General features: G+C 42.0%; 1 protein-coding gene across 2 annotated transcripts in view; it reads left to right on the top strand.

Moving 5' to 3' along the window:
* The window catches only part of vash1 (vasohibin 1), a 44,996-nt gene that overhangs the window by 8,834 nt on the left and 12,995 nt on the right, over window positions 1–23,167 (top strand). For both annotated transcript variants that reach the window (XR_007262656.1, XM_020520461.2), the window contains exons 2-4: window positions 3,879–3,967; window positions 15,424–15,480; window positions 22,883–22,957. Coding sequence is in view for 1 of the 2 variants with exons in the window: in XM_020520461.2 (XP_020376050.1) it covers window positions 3,879–3,967; window positions 15,424–15,480; window positions 22,883–22,957 (221 nt within the window). In the remaining variant the exon portion in view is untranslated. The remainder of the gene's footprint in view (window positions 1–3,878; window positions 3,968–15,423; window positions 15,481–22,882; window positions 22,958–23,167) is intronic.

Raw genomic sequence — 23,167 nt, forward strand, 5'->3', positions numbered from 1 at the left:
TGCTGCTTGGCCTGCTGTGTTCATCCAGCCCTGCACCTTGTTGTCTCGGATTCTCCAGCATCTGCAGTTCCTACTATCTCTGTCACTTTCAGCTCACCTCTGGAATTCAGCTCTTTTGTCCATGGCTGTAATGAGGTCAGGAGCTGAGTGGCCCTGGTGGAACCCAAACTGGGCGTCACTGAGCAGGTTATTGCTGAGCAAGTGCTGCTTGATAGCACTGTTAGTGACACCTTCCATCACTTTACTGATGATCGAGAGTAGACTGATGGGATGGTAATTGCCCAGTTGGTAGATGCAGTGTTGTAGCTGAAACTAGAACAGCTTGGCAATGTGCATAGCCTGTGCTTATAACTGCTTCGGTACTATTGCCGGAATTTTGTCAGCATTCATAGTTTTTGCATTATCCACTGCCTCCATGCCTCTATCACATGGAGTGAATTGAATTGGCTGAAGACTGGTATCTGTGATGCTGAGGAGGAGGCCAAGATGGATCATCTCCTCAGCACTGCTGGTTGAAGATTGTTGCAATTGCTTATGCTTATTCAGATATACTAGGATCTTCCACAATTGACGATGGGGATTTTTTTTTTTTTTTTTTTTTGGAGCATCCTTCTCCAGTGAGTTGTTTAATTGTCCACTACCATTTGTGAATAGATGTGGCAGGACTGCAGAGTATAGATCTGATCTATTGGTTGTGGAATCACTTAGTTTTGTCTATCACTTACTACTTGTGTGTACACTGCATAAAGAGCATTTTGTAGTTTCATCAGGTTGGTACCTCACTTTTATGTATGCCTGTTGCTGCTCCTAGCATGCCCTCCTGTACTCTCCATTGAATCAGGATTGATCCCTGCTTGATCATCATAGTAGAGTTGGGTTATGCCAGGCCATGAGGTATCAGATTGTGCTGGAGTACAGTTCAACTGCTGCTTATGCCACACAGTGCCTCACAGATGCCCAGTATTGATTTGCTAGATCTGTTTAAAGTCTGTCCCATTTAGCACCATGATAGTGCCACACAGCACAATGGAGGGTACTCTCAGTGTGAAGACGCGACTTCCCCGTAAGGAACGTGTGCCCTCATCAGCTTCCAAAATTGAATTCCAAACTGATTGAAAAGAAATGAGACATTAAAACAAAGGTTAGTCATCCCTCTTTGGCTGTAAAAGATAATGCAGACAGCTTGAACTGGCTGGCAGGATGTATCAAGTGGTATGCTGCAGGGATGAGAAAAGATGGGCCAGAAAGTAAGTTGTGAAGAGGATATAAGGAGACTGTGAGTGAATATTGATAGGTTAAATGAGTGGATGAAGACCTGTTAAATGAAATATAATCTGGGAAAATATAAAAATAATTGACAGGAATCTAAAAACATGTTGTCTAAATGATAAGAGATTGCAGAGAACATACAAATTGTAACAGAAGTAGGCTACTCAGCCTCTTGAATCTATTCTGATGACTATTCATGGCTTACTTGATCAAACCATAGCACACCTATCCCAATAGTCAAACAGATGAAAGGTTTTCAAGACCGCTGAGATCTGGTATCCCAGTACATGAAGCGCAAATGTTCAGTTTGCAGGTACAACAAGCTTTGACGAAAACCAATAGAATCTTGTTTATTACAAGGGGAATTGAACACAAAAGAGAGACCGCATCTGGGGCACTGTGGACAGTATTGGTCTCCTTATTTCAGGAAGAATTTACTTGTCCAATACTTTGGGTTGTTTTGTGGAGACAAGATAGCCTTGCATGCTCTGGAGTTTAGAAGAACAAGAAGCAAGTTAAATGAAACTTAGGATCCTGAAACTTTTGACACTGGGGATGTGGAAGGAATGTTTGGAGAATCTAGAAGTAGGGGTCACTGTTTTAAAAATAAGGTTGTCCATTTAAGACAGATGAGGAAGTTTGTTTACTCAGAGTTGAGTCTTTGGAACTCTTTTCCTCTAAAGGCAGTGGAAATGGAGTATTTGAATGTTTTTAGGGCAGAGGTAGATAGAATCTTGATAAGCAAAGGGGTGAAAGGTTATGACCTTTCATTAGAACCAATGGAGGGAGTTGAGGTGTCATCAGTTTAAAGTGTTAACTTCAATTCTTTCTACAAGCCCGACCTGCCCTGCACAATATTTCTTGTTTTTAATTCTCCCAATTACCCTCACCAAAATGTGTACTGCCACGAAAGTCACTTTTCAACAAATCACCTGATCATGATCACATTGGTGGTTGTGGAAACTTCCTGTGTAAAAATTAGCTATCACATTCCCTTCAGTACAACAGGAACTACACATCAAATTGGCTGTGAGGCATTGTGATTTTGCTGATATTGGATGGTTTGGGAGAGATGTGCTTGTGCAGTGAGTCAGCTGTAAAAGATTGGATGGTAGACAAACAGGAGGCTGGAAGAACACAACAAGCCAGGCAGCATCTGGAGGAAGGGAGTAGTCAACGTTTTGGGTATTACCCTTCTTCAGGACTGGAAATGGGAGAGCTGCAGATAGAGGGGTGGGGGGGGAGGAGTGGAGGAGGAATGGTGGTGATAGGTGGACACTGGTGGTACATATGAACTTGTTAGTCGATGGGAGGGATGAGTTAGTTGGTGGCTGGAAGGGACGGTCAGAAGACAGAATGGAAGGGAGGATGTGGGGCTGGAAGGGGAGGCGGGGTTAAGTGGGAAGGTTATTTGAAATTGGAGAACTCAATATTGACTCCTCTGGATTTACCTTGAGGGATGAGATGGTGGCAAACACAGGAGCTGAGGAAGGTCACATGGCTGTAGCAGAGGGTTTATTTCATGGTGTGGTCGAAGGGCTGAAGACTCAACATTAAGTTCTCCAATTTCAAATAACCTTGCCATCCAACCCCGCCTCCCATTCCAGCCACCAACCGGATTCATCTCTCCCATCGACCAACCAGGTTGTACCTACCACCAGTGTCCACCTATCACCACTATTCTGCCTCCATGCCTTCCCCCAACCCCTCTTTATCTGCAGCTCCTGCAACCCCCATATCCAGTCCTGAAGAAGAGTAATACCCAAAATGTTGACTGCTCTTTTCCTCCAGATGCTCTTGCCTGCTGTGTTCTTCCAACCTCCTGTTTGTTTACCTTGGATTCCAGCAGCTACAGTTTTTTTTTAATCTCTAACTGTGAAAGATTGGATGACTGGGCCACAATCTATGATCTATGCATGTTCAAGTTTACAGTCCTCTGCTTTGAAGGAACAAAGATGAGCACTATACCAGGTTGGTGGCAGGGACATTGTAACAATGGAGAATTTCAAACCAACATTTCTGTTGTACTTTTTCTTTCAAGCTTTTAGTTAAAGATGTGCGACTGAGGAATGGTCCCAGTTCTACTGTTAACTCAGAAAAGCCTCTTTTTATTGTGACAATAAATGTTATATTTGGGTTGTGGTGGTATCATCCAAGACTCATAATTCACTTGCAAATAGTGACTCTTGCAATGCTAATTTCTCCAGAGCTTCTGAAAGATGTGTCCTTTTTGTCTTTGCCTTGCCTCTCTACTGTGAGCATGCCAACTCTTACATGGATACAGTTTCAATACCTTCCAAGCTGACACTATCTGTGTATCAGCTTATGGAATGAGTATTTACAATCCATTCATCTTCTACAGTTAAACTTAATCCTACCTTCACTTAAAATCTAATCACATGCACATAGGCGAATCCTACTTTTATTTTCCCTTGCAGAGTAGTACTGATGTCATTGTAAGCCATCAAATACTATGAATTCACCTTGGGATATTCTGTATGAATAAATGTTATGCAGGCAATGCCATTATCTACTGCAACATTGGGTAACTCTGAATGTTTGTTTAAAGAATTAATATCTTTAAAAATATACATATCCTGTGCTTTCAGGTTCCAATGCCATGTGTGCCTACATTTCAGCTGTCCACGCTTGTTCCTGACCGTCTGGAAGCCATACAGAGATACACCAGGGAACTGCAGTATCCTTCAGATCAACAGGAATGTTGGAGTGCACTAATGGGTTTTTGGTCTGCAGGCCGTGTCTCTCCACAATGGATAATGCAACGTCCAGGAACAAACCAAATGCAATTAGATTTTCTTTGTGAAGTATTGTCCAGACTATGGTCAACATGTTCCTGGAACAGTATGCTTGATGTGGATCCTCTTGTTATTCTTAAATAAATATCATGTTCAGCTCCATTGTGAAGGGTGTGTAAAAGAAGCAAGCTGTTTATCCTTTGTTCACATTAGTGCATAGGGTGAAGCAAAATGTGAGCAAGCCGCCCTGGTATTGTTGAGTTCTAATGACCTCATAGAGTCATAGAATTGTACAGCAAGGAAACAGACCCTTCGGTCCAACTCATCCATGCCGACCGGACATCCTATTTAAATCTAGTCCCATTTGCCAGCATTTGGCCCATATCCCTCTAAACCCTTCCTATTCATATACCCATCCAGATATCTTTTGAATGTTGTAATTGTACCAGCTTCCACCACTTTCTCTGTCAGCTCATTGCATACATGCACTATCCTCTGCGTGAAAAAGTTGCCCCTTACGTCTCTTTTAAATCTTTTCCCTCTCTCCTTAATTTATGCCCTCTAGTTTTGAAGCCCCCACCCTGGCGAAAAAACTTGTCTATTCACCCTATCCATGCCCCTCATGATTTTATAAACCTCTATAAGGTCATCCCTCAGCCTCTGACACTCCAGGGAAAATAGCCCCAACCTCTCCCTATAGCTGACACCCCCAAACCTGGCAACATCCTTTTAAATCTTTTCTGAACCCCTTCAAGTTTAACAACATCCTTCCACTCAAAGGGCAACTAGTTTTGAATGCAGTACTCCAAAAGTGGCCGAACTAATGTCTTGTATAGCCACAACATGACATCCCAACTCCCGACCAATAAAGGCATACCAGACTCCTTCACTACCCTGTCTACCTGCGACTCCACTTTCAAAGAACTATGAACCTGCACCCCAAGGTCTCTTTGTTTGGCAACACTCCCCAGGACCTTACCTTCACTGTATAAGGCCTACCCTGTTTAGATTGGTTTGCCTTGCCAAAATGCAACCCCTTGCATTTATCTAAATTAAATTCCATTTGCCCATCTGTTAAAGGTCCCATTGTACTGAGGTAAACCTTTTTGCTGTCCGCAACACCACCAATTTTCCTGTTTGTTTTTTTTTTCAATTATTCCTACATTTGCAGGAGTAACAATAATAGTTTTCATTGCAAATAAAAATTTGCGTACTTTTCATTTTGTGAAAGTGGCTGTTGTGATGATATCACACAGCAGTCTCGCATAGACAACAAGAAGGTGAATTAAAAGGCCTGACAAATTTGGAGCTGCTGCAGGTATCTGCTGAGGCATGATAGTTTCATTCCCTCCTTTATAAATGGTCTGATTCTCTGCTGTTGACCATTAAATCTGTTACTGGTAGTTGGAACCAAACTGTAACAAAGGAACTTATTTGTAAACTGGACATGATCTCTGTGTAAAATGTCTGAACCACTTTAAATTTCCCCATGGGGAATTAGTTCTCTTCAAATGTGTGGAACAGCGGTACCAACACCCAAATTCTTTCATTCCCTTTTAATCAATCAAGACTGAGCCAGACACCTTTTTGATCTACAAGCGAGTCGAGAGTTATGGGACAGGGCTGGTGCAGGCAGGAAAATGGAATTAAGGCTCTGTGGAGTTTGCACATGCTCCCTGTGTCTGCATGGGTTTCTGCCAGATGCTGTGGTTTCATCCCACAGTCCAAAGATGTGCAGATTGGTTGCACTGGCCATGCTAAATTGCCCCATAGTGGCTAGGGATGTGCAGGCTAGGTGGATTAGCTGTGGTAAATGCATGGTTACAGGGGTAGAAGAGGATGCAGTTTGTATGGTCAGTGTAGGATGGATGGGCTGAATGGCCTCTATCTGCACTGTAGGGATTGCATGATTCTGTGATCTGGTTAAATGATGCACCAGGATCAATGGATTGAATGGTCTGAAACACAATGCTGCACACGATGCCACAAACATCCTTCAGCCCCCTAAGTCCTTTTATTTTTGTACAATGTGGCAACCAGAACTGTGCACAGTATCAAAATGTAATCAAATTGAAGTTCACTACAGGTTGAGTATAGTTCTCCTGGTTTTAAATTCTGTTCCTCTAGAAATAAAACAACTGTTTTTTTGTTGGTTTTGCTAACTTGTAGCACAACATTTAATAATGGATATATTAGTACTCCCAGAACCCTTTGCTCTTCTACCCAACCTAGCCTAGTACCCATTCAAGTGATATAATTAGTGACTTCTTTTCTTCCAACCAAAATCTTAACTCCTATTTGTCTGGGTGAAGTTTAGATATGTGCAATGCAGTAGATATAATTTATCGACACTGCTACCTCATAAAAACCAAATTAACAAGACCTGTTGAAGCAAGGTTTTTTCCACTTCAAATCAAACTGACCTTTTAATTTTTAAATTCTATATATTCTATTCTTTAATCATTCCATTGTTTTTCCTATCAGCTGTAATAAGCTAACTGCTGTATAATTCCCTGGACCTGTTCTGTTTACTTTAAATATAGGAATACATTACCTGCCAGTTCTCTGGCACTTTTTTCTGGTTATTTCTTAAATATGAGTAGTCATGTCTCTGCTTTCACTTTCCTAGATTCTCTTTAAAACACCTGTATACAAACAATCAGACCAGGAATATTATTCTCTTTGTGTTTGTTATTGGTATTCACAATAGCTGTTTTTATTGTTTGAATGCACTTTTCTCAGTAAATAGCATGTCTACCTGTTGTATCTCCCTGACAAACACTAAAGCAGAATAATTATTTTATTTCTTCCCTCTCTCTGTTGCTACCTGAGGCATTACCTTTTCATGGCCTTACTCCCATTAGAGCCATCCTTTCTGATTGACGTACCTGTAAAATATTCTACTTTTTGTTTTGTGTTCATTGATTATTTCATAGTGTGTCTCTGCCTTTTTTTAATTGATTCTTTGGCTTCTTTCCTAATCTTTTCATTTTCTCTCTCATGGCTCAATTGTTGCCTTATATCATTATTCATCCATGGAGTGCCACTAATGTTCAGGGTTTTTTTTTCTGTTTTTACTTTTACATGACTCTGCTGAACACCATTTTAAATTTTGCCTGTTGTTGATTGACATCATTGTTTATCAACATTGTCCCTTTTATTTTCCCAAGTTCTGTTAACAGTCCCTCAATATCCGCTTTTCTCCAACCACTTAACCTATTTTTTCTTGTATTGTGTTCTTTGTCATTTATCTAAATTGTATTATGTTGTAGTCACTATTACCTAGATGTGCTCCAAATTTGGTTCTTCTTGGTAAGATATATCCAGGTTATACTCAGATCATTTCTGTTTTATTTCTTTACCTTCACTACCACATGGTGGGTAAATATCAGTCTTTTTAAATTTATCCTTTTGTAGGATGTAGACATTGGTGGTAAGGCCAGCTTTTGTTGCCTGTTCCAAATTGCCTTTGAACTGGATGGCATGCTAGGCCAGAGAGGGCTGTTAAGAGTCAACACATTGCTATGGAGCTGGAGTCACATCTAGGCTAGACCAGGAAAAGATAGCAGGTTTCCTTCCCTAAAGGAAGTTAGTAAGCCAGGTGGGTTTTTATAACATGATAACTGTATGAGGCTAGCTTTCAATTCTAGGGTTTATTAGTTAATTTAGTTTTCCCTAGCAGTCATGGTAGGATTTGAACTGGTGTACCCAGAGCATTAGTCTGGCCTCTGGATTACTAGTACAGTGACATTACCATTACACCACCATCTTCCCTGAAATGTCACTTAGTTATTTATGGAATTAGATGTTCTACAAGTAACTAATCAGGACAATATAGAATCACAGAATGCTTACCCATTCAGCCCATCATGTCTGTGCTGAATCTCTGAAGGAGAAGATTGCCTACTGCTGCTTCCTCACCTTCTCCCTGTAGCCCTGCACATCCATCCTTTTCCGATTAATGATCTATATGGTGTGGATCCTCTTGTATGCCTTGATTAAACCCACATGACCACATTCTCCCATTAGTGCATTTTAACTGCTTTTCTGCACCCTTTCTCACATCTTCTCATCCATCCTAAAGTGTGATGCTAGAACTGATTTGCAGTAATCCAGTTAAAGCCAGACCAGTGTTTCATACCTGTTTAATGCAGTGTTTAATATAACCTCGCTTTTTTACTCTGTTCCTCTGATGAAGCCTAGGATGCTGCATGCTTTGATAATAATTCTTCCAATCTGTCCTGCCTCTTTTAATGATTGATACAAAGAAGCCCCCTCATCCCTCTGCTAGAACATAGAACAGTACAGCACAGTACAGGCCCTTCGGCCCATGATGTTGTGCCAACCTATTATCCTACCCTGCATACCCTACATTTTACTATCCTCCATGTGCACATCCAAGAGTCGCTTAAAAGTCTGTAAAGTATCTGACTCCACTACCACTGCCGGCAGCGCATTCCACACGCCCACCACTCTGTGTGAAGAACCTACTTCTGACATCTCCCCTATACCTTCCTCCAATCGCCTTAAAATTATCCCCCCCTCATAATAGTCATTTCTACCCTGGGAAAAAGTCTCTGACTATCCATTCTATCTATGCCTGTCATCATCTTGTAAACCTCTATCAAGTCACCTCTCATCCTTCTTCGCTCCAATGGAAAAAGCCCTAGCTCCCTCAACTTTTCCACATACGACCTGCCCTCCAGTCCAGGCAGCATCCTGGTAAATCTCCTCTGCAATCTCTCTAAAGCTTCCACATCCTTCCTATCATGAGGTGACCAGAACTGAACACAATATTCCAAGTGTCGTCTAACCAGAGTTTTATAGAGCTGCAGCAAAACCTCACGGCTCTTAAACTCAATTCCCCTGCCAATGAAAACCAACACACCATATGCCTTTTTAACAACCCTATCAACTTGGGTGGCAACTTTGAGGGATCTGTGGACGTGGACCCCAAGATCCCTCTGTTCCTCCACACTGTAGAGAATCCTGCCATTAACACTGTATTCTGCATTCAAATTCGACTTTCCAAAATGGATCACTTCACACTTCTTGTGGGTTGAATTCCATCTGCCTGTTTTTTGCCCAGCTCTGCATCCTGTCAATGTCCTGTTGCAACCTCCAACAGCCCTCCACGCTGTCCACAACTCCACCAACCTTCGTGTCATTGGCAAACTTACTGACCCACCCTTCCACTTCCTTATCCAAGTCATTTATAAAGATCACAAAGAGCAGAGCTACTATACAATTATTTTGAATTGTCCCCTTTATTTAGCTATTCCCATTCATCCTACTTGCATTTATCTGTATTAACTTATATCTGCCATTTGTCCACCCATTACAACATTCTGTCCATTCTTTTTAAAGCTCTTCCTTTATCCTCCACATTGCAATGCTTTTAGGTTTTGTGATGTGCCCTCTACCAAGGTTTTGGCAATTAATATCTAATTGAAAGAGCAGGGATCATTTCTTTGACCACAAGGAATTTTACTAGAAACATTTCTCTGTGCCAAAAGTGAACCACTAACTACCTCAGTCTTCAGAAACTCAACCACATGTGTAAACATGTTGCAGCTGTTTCTTTTAGTCCATGAGGTTGTACTTCGTTTGCAGTCTGTCTTGTGAGTTTTTACAAATTACCCTTTGGAAGTTCATGTTCACCACATCAGCAGCATTACTCTCATCAACTCTCTCTTTTACCTCATCAGAAGCAGATGTTTGTTAAACTACAGCAACGTGATTGATTCTTAAAAGTACTTTGGAATGCCTAGCAAGCCACTCAGTTGTTTCAAAAGTTGAAGAAAAGAACGGAAATGCATGCATAGGCCTAGATACGAGAAACAAGGGCAAACTGCCCTTTCTTCCCTGCATAAGTTCTCCTGACAAAATCTTGTGCCAGAATTGAAAGACCCTCCCACAGCCTGATATAGTCATACTTGGGGAATCATGTCTTACCCCACCATCCCTGGGTATGTTCCGACCCACCAGCAAGAAAAAGGCCCTTTGACCCATCACCTGTGCCAGTCAGGAACAAGCACCTAGCTATTCATATCCATTTGCCAGCACTCAGCTTGTGTGCCATGGCATCGGAAGTGCACATCTAAATTCTTCTTAAAGTTGAGTGTGTCTGCCTGTACCAACCATACAGGCAGTGAGTTCCAGATTCCTACCATCCTCTTAGTGAATATATTTTTGTCTTCACATCCCCTGTAAACCTTTGCCCCTGACCTTAAATAGGGTCCTAATGTCTTATCATCTTTTAAGTACAGACCAGCTATCCCATACCACCTCCTTAGAAATTATAAACCCATTAAATGTCTAAACCATCCTTTTCCCCATGACCTGGGTAGCAGATACAAAACATTAATTTAATACCTTAACCTGTCCCTTGTCTGTATGTGTAAAACTCATTTTTGGTTCCCAGTTGGTTCCATTCGACATTTTACTATCTTTTTCATTACTTATTAGCCTATAGAAAACCTTTGGATTCCTTTTTCTGGTTAGCTACCAACTTCATCTCGTATTCTCCCTTTTCACCTTTCATTTGTGTTCAGTTCCCCTGTGAACTCTCTACATTTGGCCTGGTTCTTTGTTGCACTCTCCGCCAGTAGTCTGTCGTAGGCGCACTTTTTTTAAAAACTTTATTTTCAATCTGTTGTCACCCAAGTGACTGTTGGTTTTTTTTAATGCCCAAACTTTTCCCTTTTGTGAGAATATATCTTAATTATGCTCTATCTCCTCTTAAAGGTAGCTCCTTGTCAGTTACAGTTTGCCTGCTAATCTGTGATACCAATTTATTTCAGTCAAAAACAGACATACCCCATTGATTGTTCCTTTGCTAATGTAGTTTTTCAGAAGATGCAAAACACTTCATGTGAGATGCAAACTGCAATTATGGGTTAATGGTTTATAACACTGTTCTGATCAGCTAGTGAATGGTTAGAGCACTTAGAACATAGAACATTACAGCGCAGTACAGGCCCTTCGGCCCTCGATATTGCGCCGACCTGTGAAACCAATCTGAAGCCCATCTAACCTAAACTATTCCATTATCATCCATATGTTTATCCAATGACCATTTAAATGCCCTTAAAGTGGGCGAGTCTACTATTTTTGCAGGCAGGGCATTCCACGCCCTTACTACTCTCTCAGTAAAGAACCTACCTCTGACATCTGTCCTATATCTATCACCCCTCAATTTAAAGCTATGTCCCCTCGTGCTAGGCATCACCATCCGAGGAAAAAGGCTCCCACTGTCCACCCTATCTAATCCTCTGATCATCTTGTATGTCTCTATCAAGTCACCTCTTAACCTTCTTCTCTCTAACAAAAACAGCCTCAAAACCCTCAGCCTTTCCTCATAAGACCTTCCCTCCATACCAGGCAACATCCTGGTAAATCTCCTCTGCACCCTTTCCAATGCTTCCACATCCTTCCTATAATGCGGTGACCAGAACTGTACGCAATGCTCCAAGTGCGGCCGCACCAGAGTTTTGTACAGCTGCAACATGACCTCATGGCTCCGAAACTCAATCCCTCTACCAATAAAACCTAACATACTGTACGCCTTCTTAACAACCCTATCAACCTGGGTGGCAACTTTCAGTGATCTATGCACATGGACACTGAGATCTTTCTGCTCATCCACACTACCAAGAATCTTACCATTAGCCCAGTACTCTGTATTTCTGTTACTCCTTCCAAAGTGAATCACCTCACACTTTTCCGCATTAAACTCCATTTGCCACCTCTCAGCCCAGCTCTGCAGCTTATCTATGTCCCTCTGTAACCTGCAACATCCTTCCGCACTATCCACAACTCCACCGACTTTGGTGTCATCCGCAAATTTACTAACCCATCCTTCTACGCCCTCATCCAGGTCATTTATAAAAATGACAAACAGCAGTGGCCCCAAAACAGATCCTTGAGGTACACCACTAGTAACTGAACTCCAGGATGAACATTTCCCATCAACCACCACCCTCTGTCTTCTTACAGTTAGCCAATTTCTGATCCAAACCGCTAAATCACCCTCAATCCCATGCCTCCGTATTTTCTGCAATAGCCTACCATGGGGAACCTTATCAAACGCTTTACTGAAATCCAAATACACCACATCACATCAACCGCTTTACCCTCATCCACCTGTTTGGTCACCTTCTCGAAGAACTCAATAAGGTTTGTGAGGCACGACCTACCCTTCACAAAACCGTGTTGACTATCCCTAATCAAATTATTCCTTTCTAGATGATTATAAATCCTATCTCTTATAATCCTTTCCAACACTTTACCCACAACCGAAGTAAGGCTCACTGGTCTATAATTACCAGGGTTGTCTCTACTCCCCTTCTTGAACAAGGGGACAACATTTGCTAGTCTCCAGTCTTCTGGCACTATTCCTGAAGACAATGACGACATAAAGATCAAAGCCAAAGGCTCTGCAATCTCCTCTCTAGCTTCCCAGAGAATCCTAGGATAAATCCCATCCGGCCCAGGGGACTTATCTATTTTCACACCTTCCAGAATTGCTAACACCTCCTCCTTATGAACCTCAATCCCGTCTAGTCTAATAGACTGTATCTCAGTATTCTCCTCGACTACATTGTCTTTTTCCTGTGTGAATACTGACGAAAAATATTCATTTAGCACCTCTCCTATCTCTTCGGACTCCACGCACAACTTCCCACTACTGTCCTTGACCGGCCCCAATCTTACTCTCGTCATTCTTTTATTCCTGACATACCTATAGAAAGCTTTAGGGTTTTCCTTGATCCTACCTGCTAAAGACTTCTCATGTCCCCTCCTGGCTCTTCTTAGCTCTCTCTTTAGGTCCTTCCTGGCTAACTTGTAACTCTCAAGCACCCTAACTGAGCCTTCACGCCTCATCTCTACATAAGCCTCCTTCTTCCTCTTGACAAGAGATTCAACTTCTTTAGTAAACCACGGTTCCCTCGCTCGACCACTTCCTCCCTGCCTGACAGGTACATACTTCTCAAGGACACGCAGTAGCTGTTCGTTGAACAAGCTCCACATTTCAATTGTGCCCAGCCGCTGCAGTTTCCTTCTCCATCCTATGCATCCTAAATCTTGCCTCATCGTCTCATAATTGCCTTTCTCCCAGCTATAACTCTTGCCCTGCGTTATATACCGATCCCTTTCCATCGCTGAAGTAAACGTAACCGAATTGTGGTCACTATCACCAAAGTGCTCACCTACCTCCAAATCTAACACCTGGCCTGGTTCATTATCCAGTACCAAATCCAATGTGGCCTCGCCTCTTGTTGGCCTATCTACATACTGTGTCAGGAAACCCTCCTGCACACATTGGACAAAAACTGACCCATCTGAAGTACTCGAACTATAGCGTTTCCAGTCAATATTTGGAAAGTTAATGTCCCCCATAACAACTACCCTGTTACTTTCGCTCCTATCCAGAATCATCTTTGCAATCTTTTCCTCTACATCTCTGGAACTTTTCGGAGGCCTATAGAAAACTCCCAACAGGGTGACCTCTCCTTTCCTGGTTCTAACCTCAGCCCATTCTACCTCAGTAGACAAGTTGTCATCAAATGTCCTTTCTGCCACCGTAATACTGTCCTTGACTAACAATGCCACACCTCCCCCTCTTTTACCACCTTCCCTGATCTTACTGAAACATCTAAACCCCGGAACCTGCAACAACCATTCCTGTCCCTGCTCTGTCCATGTCTCCGAAATGGCCACAACATCGAAGTCCCAGGTACCAACCCATGCTGCAAGTTCACCCACCTTATTACGGATGCTCCTGGCATTGAAGTAGACTCACTTCAAACCACCTTCCTGCCTGCCGGTACACTCCTGCGACCTTGAAACCTTATTTATGACCTCACTCCTCTCAACCTCCTGTACACTGGAGCTACAATTCAGGTTCCCACCCCCCTGTTGAAATAGTTTAAACCCTCCCGAAGAGCATAAGCAAATTTCCCCCCCAGGATATTGGTACCCCTCTGGTTCAGGTGTAGACCATCCCGTTTGTAGAGGTCCCACCTACCCCAGAATGAGCCCCAATTATCCAGGTATCTGAATCCCTCCCTCCTGCACCATCCCTGTAGCCACGTGTTCAACTGCTCTCTCTCCCTATTCCTCGCCTCGCTAGCACGTGGCACGGGTAACAAACCAGAGATAACAACTCTGTTTGTTCTAGCTCTAAGCTTCCACCCTAGCTCCTTGAATTTCTGCCTTACGTCCCCATCCCTTTTCCTACCTATGTCGTTGGTGCCTATGTGGACCACGACTTGGGGCTGCTCCCCCTCCCCCTTAAGGATCCCGAAAACATGATCCGCGACATCACGGACCCTGGCACCTGGGAGGCAACACACCAACGGCGAGTCTCTCTCGTTCCCACAGAATCTCCTATCTGTCCCCCTAACTATGGAGTCCCCAATGACTAATGCTCTCCTCCTCTCCCCCCTTCCCTTCTGAGCAACAGGGACAGACTCTGTGCCAGAGACCTATACCCCATGGCTTACCCCTGGTAAGTCATCCCCCCCAACAGTATCCAAAACAGTATACTTGTTTTTGAGGGGAACGGCCACAGGGGATCCCTGCACTGTCTGCCTGTTCCCTTTCCGTCCCCTGACTGTAACCCATCTACTTTTTTCCTGTACCTGAGATGTGACTACCTCCCCGTAACTCCTCTCAATTACCCCCTCAGCCTCCCGAATGATCCGAAGTTCATCCAGCTCCAGCTCCAGTTCCCTAACACGGTTTCCGAGGAGCTGGAGTTGGGTGCACTTCCCACAGATGAAGTCAGTGGGGACACTAATGGTGACCCTTACCTCCCACATTCTACAGGAGGAGCATACAACTGCCCTAACATCCATTCCCACTGTTCTGAATTCCCAAACAGACAAATTAAAAAAAAAACTAGTAGCCTTACCAAATCAGCGCTCAGAACCTTTTTTTTTGGTTAGAGGAGGAGGATGGGTGGGAGACACTACCTACTTAGAGTAACACGCTTCATTTCACATTCTTTGGAAATGCAATCATACTTAAAAGCAACTTTAAAAGCATACTTAAAAGTTTTAAGAATGACACCAGCTGCTTTGTAGAGTGCTGTCGCTTCAGGACACAGTAGTCATTTTCACTCACTACCAACTGGAGGCTTGGTTGGGGGGGTGGTGGGAGTGGAGATGTGCCAGGGTAGGGGAGCTTTCAAGACCTTGTCAGATTGATTTCATTTGTCCAACTTTCAGACAAAAAGAAACATGTCGAATTAAAAATTCAACATTATCATATTTCCCAGAAACTAACAGTAGACAGTTGCAGAACTCCATATTCTGCAGAGTCTCCTGTGTTGGGTATGCTGCAGTGATTTTTTTTTGTGCATTTTGAATTATTACTTAACCATCCAATCCAGGTACAATCACACTGGAACACAATTTTTTGAGATTAAGAAAAATCGACCTTTAACTGGGTAAGTAGCACTGATCAGTTGTCATTGAGTAACAACCCTTTGGTCAGTTCTGTACTGTTGGCATATTAGGGCAAACCTGTTCAATGTGCCATAATTTTCTTCTTGGCTTGAATTTGCTTGAAGCAATATACAATGTTCTTTGATAAATTTCAGAAAACAATAGTTAATAGCCTTGTAAATAGTATAAAGCTGTCTTTTATGGCACTGGGGATATGATGTCTAATAGAGAATGTTACAACTGAGAGTGTTGTACTGACATTAGAGTTTGTAATAAAGAGAATGTTATACTTCCAACAACAAAGAGGAACTTATGAATTTCTTTTGCCACATAGAGTCATACAGCATGGAAACAGACCCTTCGGTCCAACCAGTCTATGCCGAACGTAATCCCAAACTAAACTAGTCTCACTGCCGACTCCTGGCCCATAACTGTCCAAACCTTTCCTATTCATGTATTTATCCAAATGTTTTTTAGATGTTGTAACTGTGCCCACATCCATCACTTCCGACAGAAAGTTGTGTACTTTCAGACCATCACAAAAGCCAAAATCCCATCCATTGGTTCCATCGATGATACTTGTTGCCGTGGAAAGGCTACTAATATCATCAAAGACCTCTCCCACTCTGGTAATACTCTCTTCCAACTTCATCAGTCAGACAGAAGATACAGAAGCTTGAACACACGTACCAACAGGTTTAAGAACAGCTTCTTCCCCGCTGTTATTAGCTTGCTGAATGGATCTCTCTAATTTCAAATCTAATGTTGATCTTGCTTTTGTGCACCTCCTGTTCAGCTGTAACCTTTTATGTCCAAACACCCAATGATCTGCTGTCCTTGTGTGTTATGATCTGCCTGTACTGCTCGCAAAACAGAACTTTTCACTGTACTCAAGTACATGTGACAATAATACATCAAATCAAATCAGGAAGTTCATTCCACACGTGAACTACCCTCTGTGTGTTTTTAAAAAAAAGTTTGCTCCGCATGTCTTTTTTAAATCTCTATCTACTCGCCTTAAAAATATGCCCCTAGTCTTGAAATCCCCATCCTAGAGAAAAGACCCCAACCATTAACCCTATCTATACCCCTCATCATTTTATAAACCCCTATAAGGTGACCTCTCAACCTCCTCAGCTTCAGTGGAAAAAGTCCCTGCCTATCTAGCCTTCCTTTATAATTCAAACCTTCCATACACGGCAACATCTTGGTAAATCTCTTCTGAACCCTGCCTAGCTTAGTAATATTCTTCGTACAACTGGATGACCAGAACTGGACACAGTATTTCTGAAGAGGCCTCACCAATGCCCTGTACAACTTGAACATGACTTCCCAACTCCTATACTCAAAGGACTTAGCAATGAAGGCAAGCGTGCTAAGTGACTTTTTAACCACCCTATATGTGATCCAAACTTATGTACCTGAACCCCTAGGTCCCTCTACACTACCCAAGGCCCTACTAATAATTGTCTAAGTCCTGCCCCTGTTTGTTTTACCAAAATGTAATACCTCATGTTTATCCAAATTGAACTCCATCTGCATATTTCAGTCCATTGACCCATTTGATCAAGATCCATTTGTAATCTTAGATAACCTTCTTCACTCTCCACTATACCAGCCTCTGCAAACTTTATTTTTTCCTTTATTCATTAACGGGATGAGGGTGTCACTGACAGGCTGCATTTATTGCCCATCCCTAATTGCTCAGAGGGCAGTTCAGAGTTAACCACATTGTGGAGTCACATGGAGGCTAGACCTGGAATTCCCTCCTTAATAGCATTGTGGGTCAACCCACAGCAGGAGCACTACAGCGGTTCAAGAATGCAGCTCACCACCACCTTCTCAAGGGCAACTAGGGATGGGCAAGAAATGCTGGTCCAGCCAGCAAAGCCCACATCCCACAAATGAATAGAAAAAAGGTAAAGGTGGCAGATTCTTTCCATAAAGGACATCAGTGAACCAGACGGGTTTTTCCAACAATCAACAATGGGTTCCTGGCCATCATTAGATTCTTAATTCCAGATATTTTTATTGAATTCAAATTCCATCATCTGCCATGGTGGGTTTTGAACCTGGGTCCCCAGAATGTTATCTGGGTCTCTGCATTAGCATTCCAATGATAATACCACTAGGTCATCGCCTCCCATGCCTCTTATATTCTCATCCAAATCATTTATAAAGGAATATCAGGAGCTGGAGTAGGCCATCTGGGCCTTCAAGCCAGCTCTGCCATTCAGTGAGATCATGGCTGATCTTTTCATGGCTTCAGTTCCTTTAATTCCTTTACTATGCAAAAAATTATCTATCCTAGCTTTAAAATCATTCAATAAGGAAGCCTCAACTACTTGACAGGAGAGGGAATTTCACAGATTCATAACCCTTTGGGTGAAGAAGTTCCTCCTGAATTCAGTCATAAATCTGCTCCCCCTAATTTTGAGGCTATGCCTTCTTGTTCTAGTTTACCCACCAGTGGAAACAACCTCCCTGCTTCTATCTTATCTTTCCCTTCACAATTTTATATGTTTCTATAAGATTCCCCCCCTCATTCTTCGAAATTCCAATGAATATAATCCCAGTCTATTCAGCATTGAATTCCATCTGCCAGGCTTTTGCCTACTCACTTTAACCATCTATATCCCTCTGCAAATTTTCAGACTCCCCTGCACACTTTGCTCTACCACTCATCTTAGTGTCATCCACACTACACGTGGTCCCCAACTCCAAATCATCTATGTAAATTGTAAACAATAGTGGTCCCAACACTGATCCCTAAGGAACACCAGGAGTCACTGTTCACCAACCAGAAAAACACTCATTTATCCCCACTCTTTGCTTTCTGTTTGTTAACCAATCCTCTGTCCATGCTAATACATTGCCTGTAACACCGTGCACCTTTGTCTTATGCAGCAGCCTTTTGTGCGGCACGTTGTCGAATGCCTTTCGGAAATCCAGATTCACCGCATCTACTGGGTCCCCATTGTCCGCTGCGCTCGTAATACCTTCATACAATTCCAGCAAATTAATCAAGTATGACCTGCCTTTCCTGAACCCATGCTGCATCTGCCCAATGGTACAATTTCTATCTGGATGTCTTGCTATTTCTTCCTTGATGATAGATTCAAGCATTTTCCCTACTACAGAAGTTAAGCTAACCAGCCTATAACTCCCCATCTTTTGTCTACCTCTTTTTTTTTTGAGTGGTGGCATCACATTGGAAAACAGCCAATCTGTTAGAACTACCCCAGAGTACAGCAAATTTTGGAAAATTACCACGAGTGCATTTGCCATTTCTCCTTTGAGTATCCTGGGCTGTATTCCATCCGGGCCAGGAGACTTGTCTACTTTTAGCTCCATTAGCTTGCCCAACACTACTAATTTCACAATAATGATCGTGTCTAGGTCCTCACCTACCTTAGTCTCTTTGTCATCAATTACTGGCAAGTTATTCGTGTCGTCCACTGTGAAGATTGACACAAAATACCTGTTCAATGCCTTAGCTATTTCCTCATTTCCTGTTATTAAATTCCCCTTCTCATCCTCCAAAGAACCAATGTTTACCTTAGCCACTCTTTTTATAGAAACTTTTGCTATCTATCTTTATATTCTGAGCTAGCTGGTCTCATAATCTGTCTTACTTTTCTTTATAGCTTTTTTTTTGTGGCTTTCTGTTGACCTTTAAAGTTTTCCCAGTCTTCTTGTTTCCCACTGGTCTTTGCCACAAATGACAAACAAAAGTGGACCCAGTACTAATCCCTGTGGAACATAGCTGGTCACAGGTCTCCAGTCCGAGAAACAACACTCCAGCACCACCCTCTGTCTCCTACCATAAAGCCAATTTTGTATTCAATTGGCAAGCTCATCCTGAATCCCATGTGATGTAACTTTACTAATTAGTCTACCAAGCAGAACCTTCTCAAAGGCTTTACTAAAGTCCAAGTATATAATGCCTGCTGCTCTGCTCTCTTAATCTTTTTGATCACTACATTAAAAAAACTCAATCAAGTTCGTGAGACGCAATTTCCCATGCACAAAACCATGCTAACGGTGCCTAATCAGTCCTTGCCCTGCCAAATGCATGTAAATTTTATCTTTCAGAATCACCTCCAAAAACCTACCCACCACTGATGTCAGATTCCCAGGTCTGTAGTCTCCAGACTTCTCCTTGCAGCCTTTCTTAAACAACAGCACAACATTTGTGGGTAAATTGTTGGAGGTGATTATAAAAGATAGGATTTATGGACATTTTAGAGAGGCAAAAAGTGTTTAGGGATAGTCAGTATGGTTTTGTGTGAGGAAAATTGTGTCTCACAAACTTGATTGAGGAAGTTACCAAAAAGGTTGATGATGGCAGAGCATTGGACATTGTTTATTTGGATTTTAGTAAAGCCTTTGACAAGGTTCTGCATGGTAGACTAATTAGTTATGTTAGGTCACATGGGATTCAGGGTGAGCTTGCTAATTGAAAACATAATTGGTTTAACGGCAGGGGACACAGAGTAATGGTCAAGGGTTGCTTTTCGGACTGAAGGCCTGTGACCAGTGTTCCACAGGGATTGGTTCTAGGTCCACTTTTGTTTGTCATTTCTAAATGATTTGGATGAGCCCGGTTAGTAAATTTGCGGATGACACCAAAATTGGTGGCACAGTAGACAGTGAAGAAGGTTATCTCAGATTACAAATGGATCTTGATCAAATGGGTCAATGGACTGAAAAACTGGCAGGTGGAGTTCAATCTGGATAAATGCGAGGTGTTGCATTTTGGTACAACAAACGAGGGCAGGGCTTATACAATTAATTAAAGGGCCCTGGAGTGTTGTAAAAGAGAGGGACCGAGGGGTGCAGGTACATAATTCTTTAAAGTTTGCATCACATTTGGTCAGGATGATTAAAAAGGCATTCGGTACGCTTGCTTTCATTGCTCAGTCCTTTCAGTATACGAGTTGGGACATTATGTTGAGGTTGTACAGGACATTGGTGAAGCCTCTTCTAGAATACTGTATCCAGTTTTGGTCGCTCAGTTATAGGAAGGATATTGTCAAGCTGGAGACGGTTCAGAAGAGATTTACCAGGGTGTTGCTGTGTATGGAAGGTTTGAGTTATAATGAAAGGCTGGATAGCCTGGGATTTTTTTCACTGGAGCGTGGGAGGTTGAGAGGTGATAGATGTTTATAAAATAATGAGAGGTATAGATAGAGTTGATGGTAATTGTCTTTTCCCTAAGATGGGGAATTTCAAAACAAGGGGGCACATATTTAAAGTGAGAGGAGAGAGATTTAAAAAAGACATAAGCAACAAATTTTTGTGTGTAGAGTGAACTTGCTGATGAAGTGGTGGATGCGGAAACAATTATAATGATTAAAAGACATTTGGATGGATACATGAATAGGAAAGGGTTAGAGGGATATGGGGCAGGAGCAGACAGGTGGGACTAGTTTAGTTTGGGATTATGTTTGCCCACGCGCTGTGAGGCAGCTGTGCTAGCCACTGAGCCACCATGCTACTCATAGGCAATGTGCCCACGTATATGTTCAGTTTCAAAGCTGCATCACCCACACAAGGTTTGCAATAGATTCTGCTGCACCTGATCTTTCACAAGTTATTCATCTCTAATACAGGGAGCAAGAAATCAACCAGTTGCATGTGGAGTATTTTCAGCCATGAGAGTTCGGAGAGCTGAGTAGAGTTCCAAAGAAGGGGTAAAATAATGTGCAGCTGCAGGCCAAACCACTGTAGCTAAACTTCATATACTCTGGAATAAAAATCGAAAGAACTGCGGATGCGGTAAATCAGGAACAAAAACAAAGTTGTTGGAAATGCTCAGCAGGTCTGGTAGCATCTGTGAAGGAGAAAACAGAGTTAACGTTTCGGGTCCTGAGGAGGGATCACGGGACCTGAAACGTAAACTGTGTTTTTTTCCTTCACAGATGCTGCCAGACCTGCTGAGTTTTTCCAGCTGCTTTGTTTTTGTTCATATACTCTAGCTTTTTATACTGCTTTGCTCTCGCTGTACCCAAGATTCACCTCTCTTTATTCTCTCAAACCACATGCTCTAGAATTCCCTCCCTACACCTATCTACTGTTTTACTTCCTCCTTTAAGCTTCCCTTAAAATCCGCCTCCACATCCACAACTTTTAGACTTGACCATTCTTCAGGACTCAATTGAGCTGTTGAGGTATATTGTGGAGTGAACTATTGAGGTATATTATGATAAACTATGATATTACTTAATTCTTTCACAGGAGACCTTTGTTTCCAAAACATGTAGGGAATAGCTTGATGAACTCTCTAAAACTTACTCTCACTTTGAAAAGACAGACTGATGAATAACTTCAATTAGTGACTGTGGATATGTGAGAGTTCCTTCAAGCCTGAAATGATTTAGTATGTAATGGCTTTAACTGGAAGAGACTTCTTGAGTGAACAATTTGACGTTAATTGCATCAGTGCAATTTACAAATGACATGAATGTAAAACCTACATAACAAGAGAGACTAACCCCAGGTATGTATCCTGCAACCTCCTCCTTTACTCTGACCAAGGCCCTTTGATATAACCATAGTGTGTGGTGCTTACAGCGCTAAATGAAGTTTTAACCCTTTCACACTTACATACAACAACTGAAAACTAATGAATTTAAATAGCTATCTAATAAGTTCAAGAAGGGCTGCAAATCAAACATTGTTGGAAGTATGGCAGATGATATCTGTATTTCAAGTGATCAGTTTGACTTTTTTCCCCCTAATACTAGTTGCATCATATCCATTAACTCTTGCATTATTGTATCAAGTTAGGCAAGGATGATTGCATCAGAAGTCACACAACGCCAGACTATAGTCCAACAGGTTTACTTGAAATCATCAAACTTTCAGAGTGCTGCTCCTTTGTCAGCTTACGAAGAAGTAGTGCTCCAAAAGTTTGTGATTTCAAATAAACCTGTTGAATTATAACCTGGTGTCATGCAACTTCTGACTTTGTCTACCCCAGTCCAACACTGGCACCTCCACATCAAGAATGATTGCAATCAAGGTTTTTTTGTTATCCCTTATGAATTAAGCAAAATCTTAGTATGTGTAATCTTAGTAACTGGTGCGAGATTGATCTCCAATTTATTGAAGTTTGTTCACACGAGCACACTCGCATGTAAGTTTTTGCAAAGATCCAACTGTCAGAAATGGGAAAGCTGCAACACATCTTGTGAATCAATTCATTTCTGTAATGAGTAGCTCTGACTTTGTAAGTGAACTCCCTCACTTTCATTCATGAAACTGACTAACTGACTGTGAATTGCACTAAATCTGATTACCCTCTGAGTTTCAACAATGCACCTGAGCACTTGCTCAAAATCATTTGTAATATTAAGATGGTTTTGAAATCTAATTTTTTTTTTGTTTCTGGTTTTACAGCCTGATGGATCTAGCACGAGAAATGATTCGAGAGTCTCTACCAATCAAATGCTTGGAAGCAGTGATTTTGGGGATGTATCCTTTTCTTTAGAGAAAATTTAAAAAATAAGGTAGAAAATCTGTTCTGAAGAATACTCATATTAGACTCAAAACATTAACTCTGTTTCTATAAATACTGCCAGACCTGCTGAGTTTCTCCACACTTGCTGTTCAGATAGTCCAGCATCTGCAGTATTTTGCATTTATTTGATTTGATTTATTATTGAGAGATAGTAGGAACTGCCA

Source organism: Rhincodon typus, chromosome 8 (genome assembly GCF_021869965.1).
Source record: "Rhincodon typus isolate 14 chromosome 8, sRhiTyp1.1, whole genome shotgun sequence".
Taxonomy (NCBI): Eukaryota; Metazoa; Chordata; class Chondrichthyes; order Orectolobiformes; family Rhincodontidae; genus Rhincodon; species Rhincodon typus.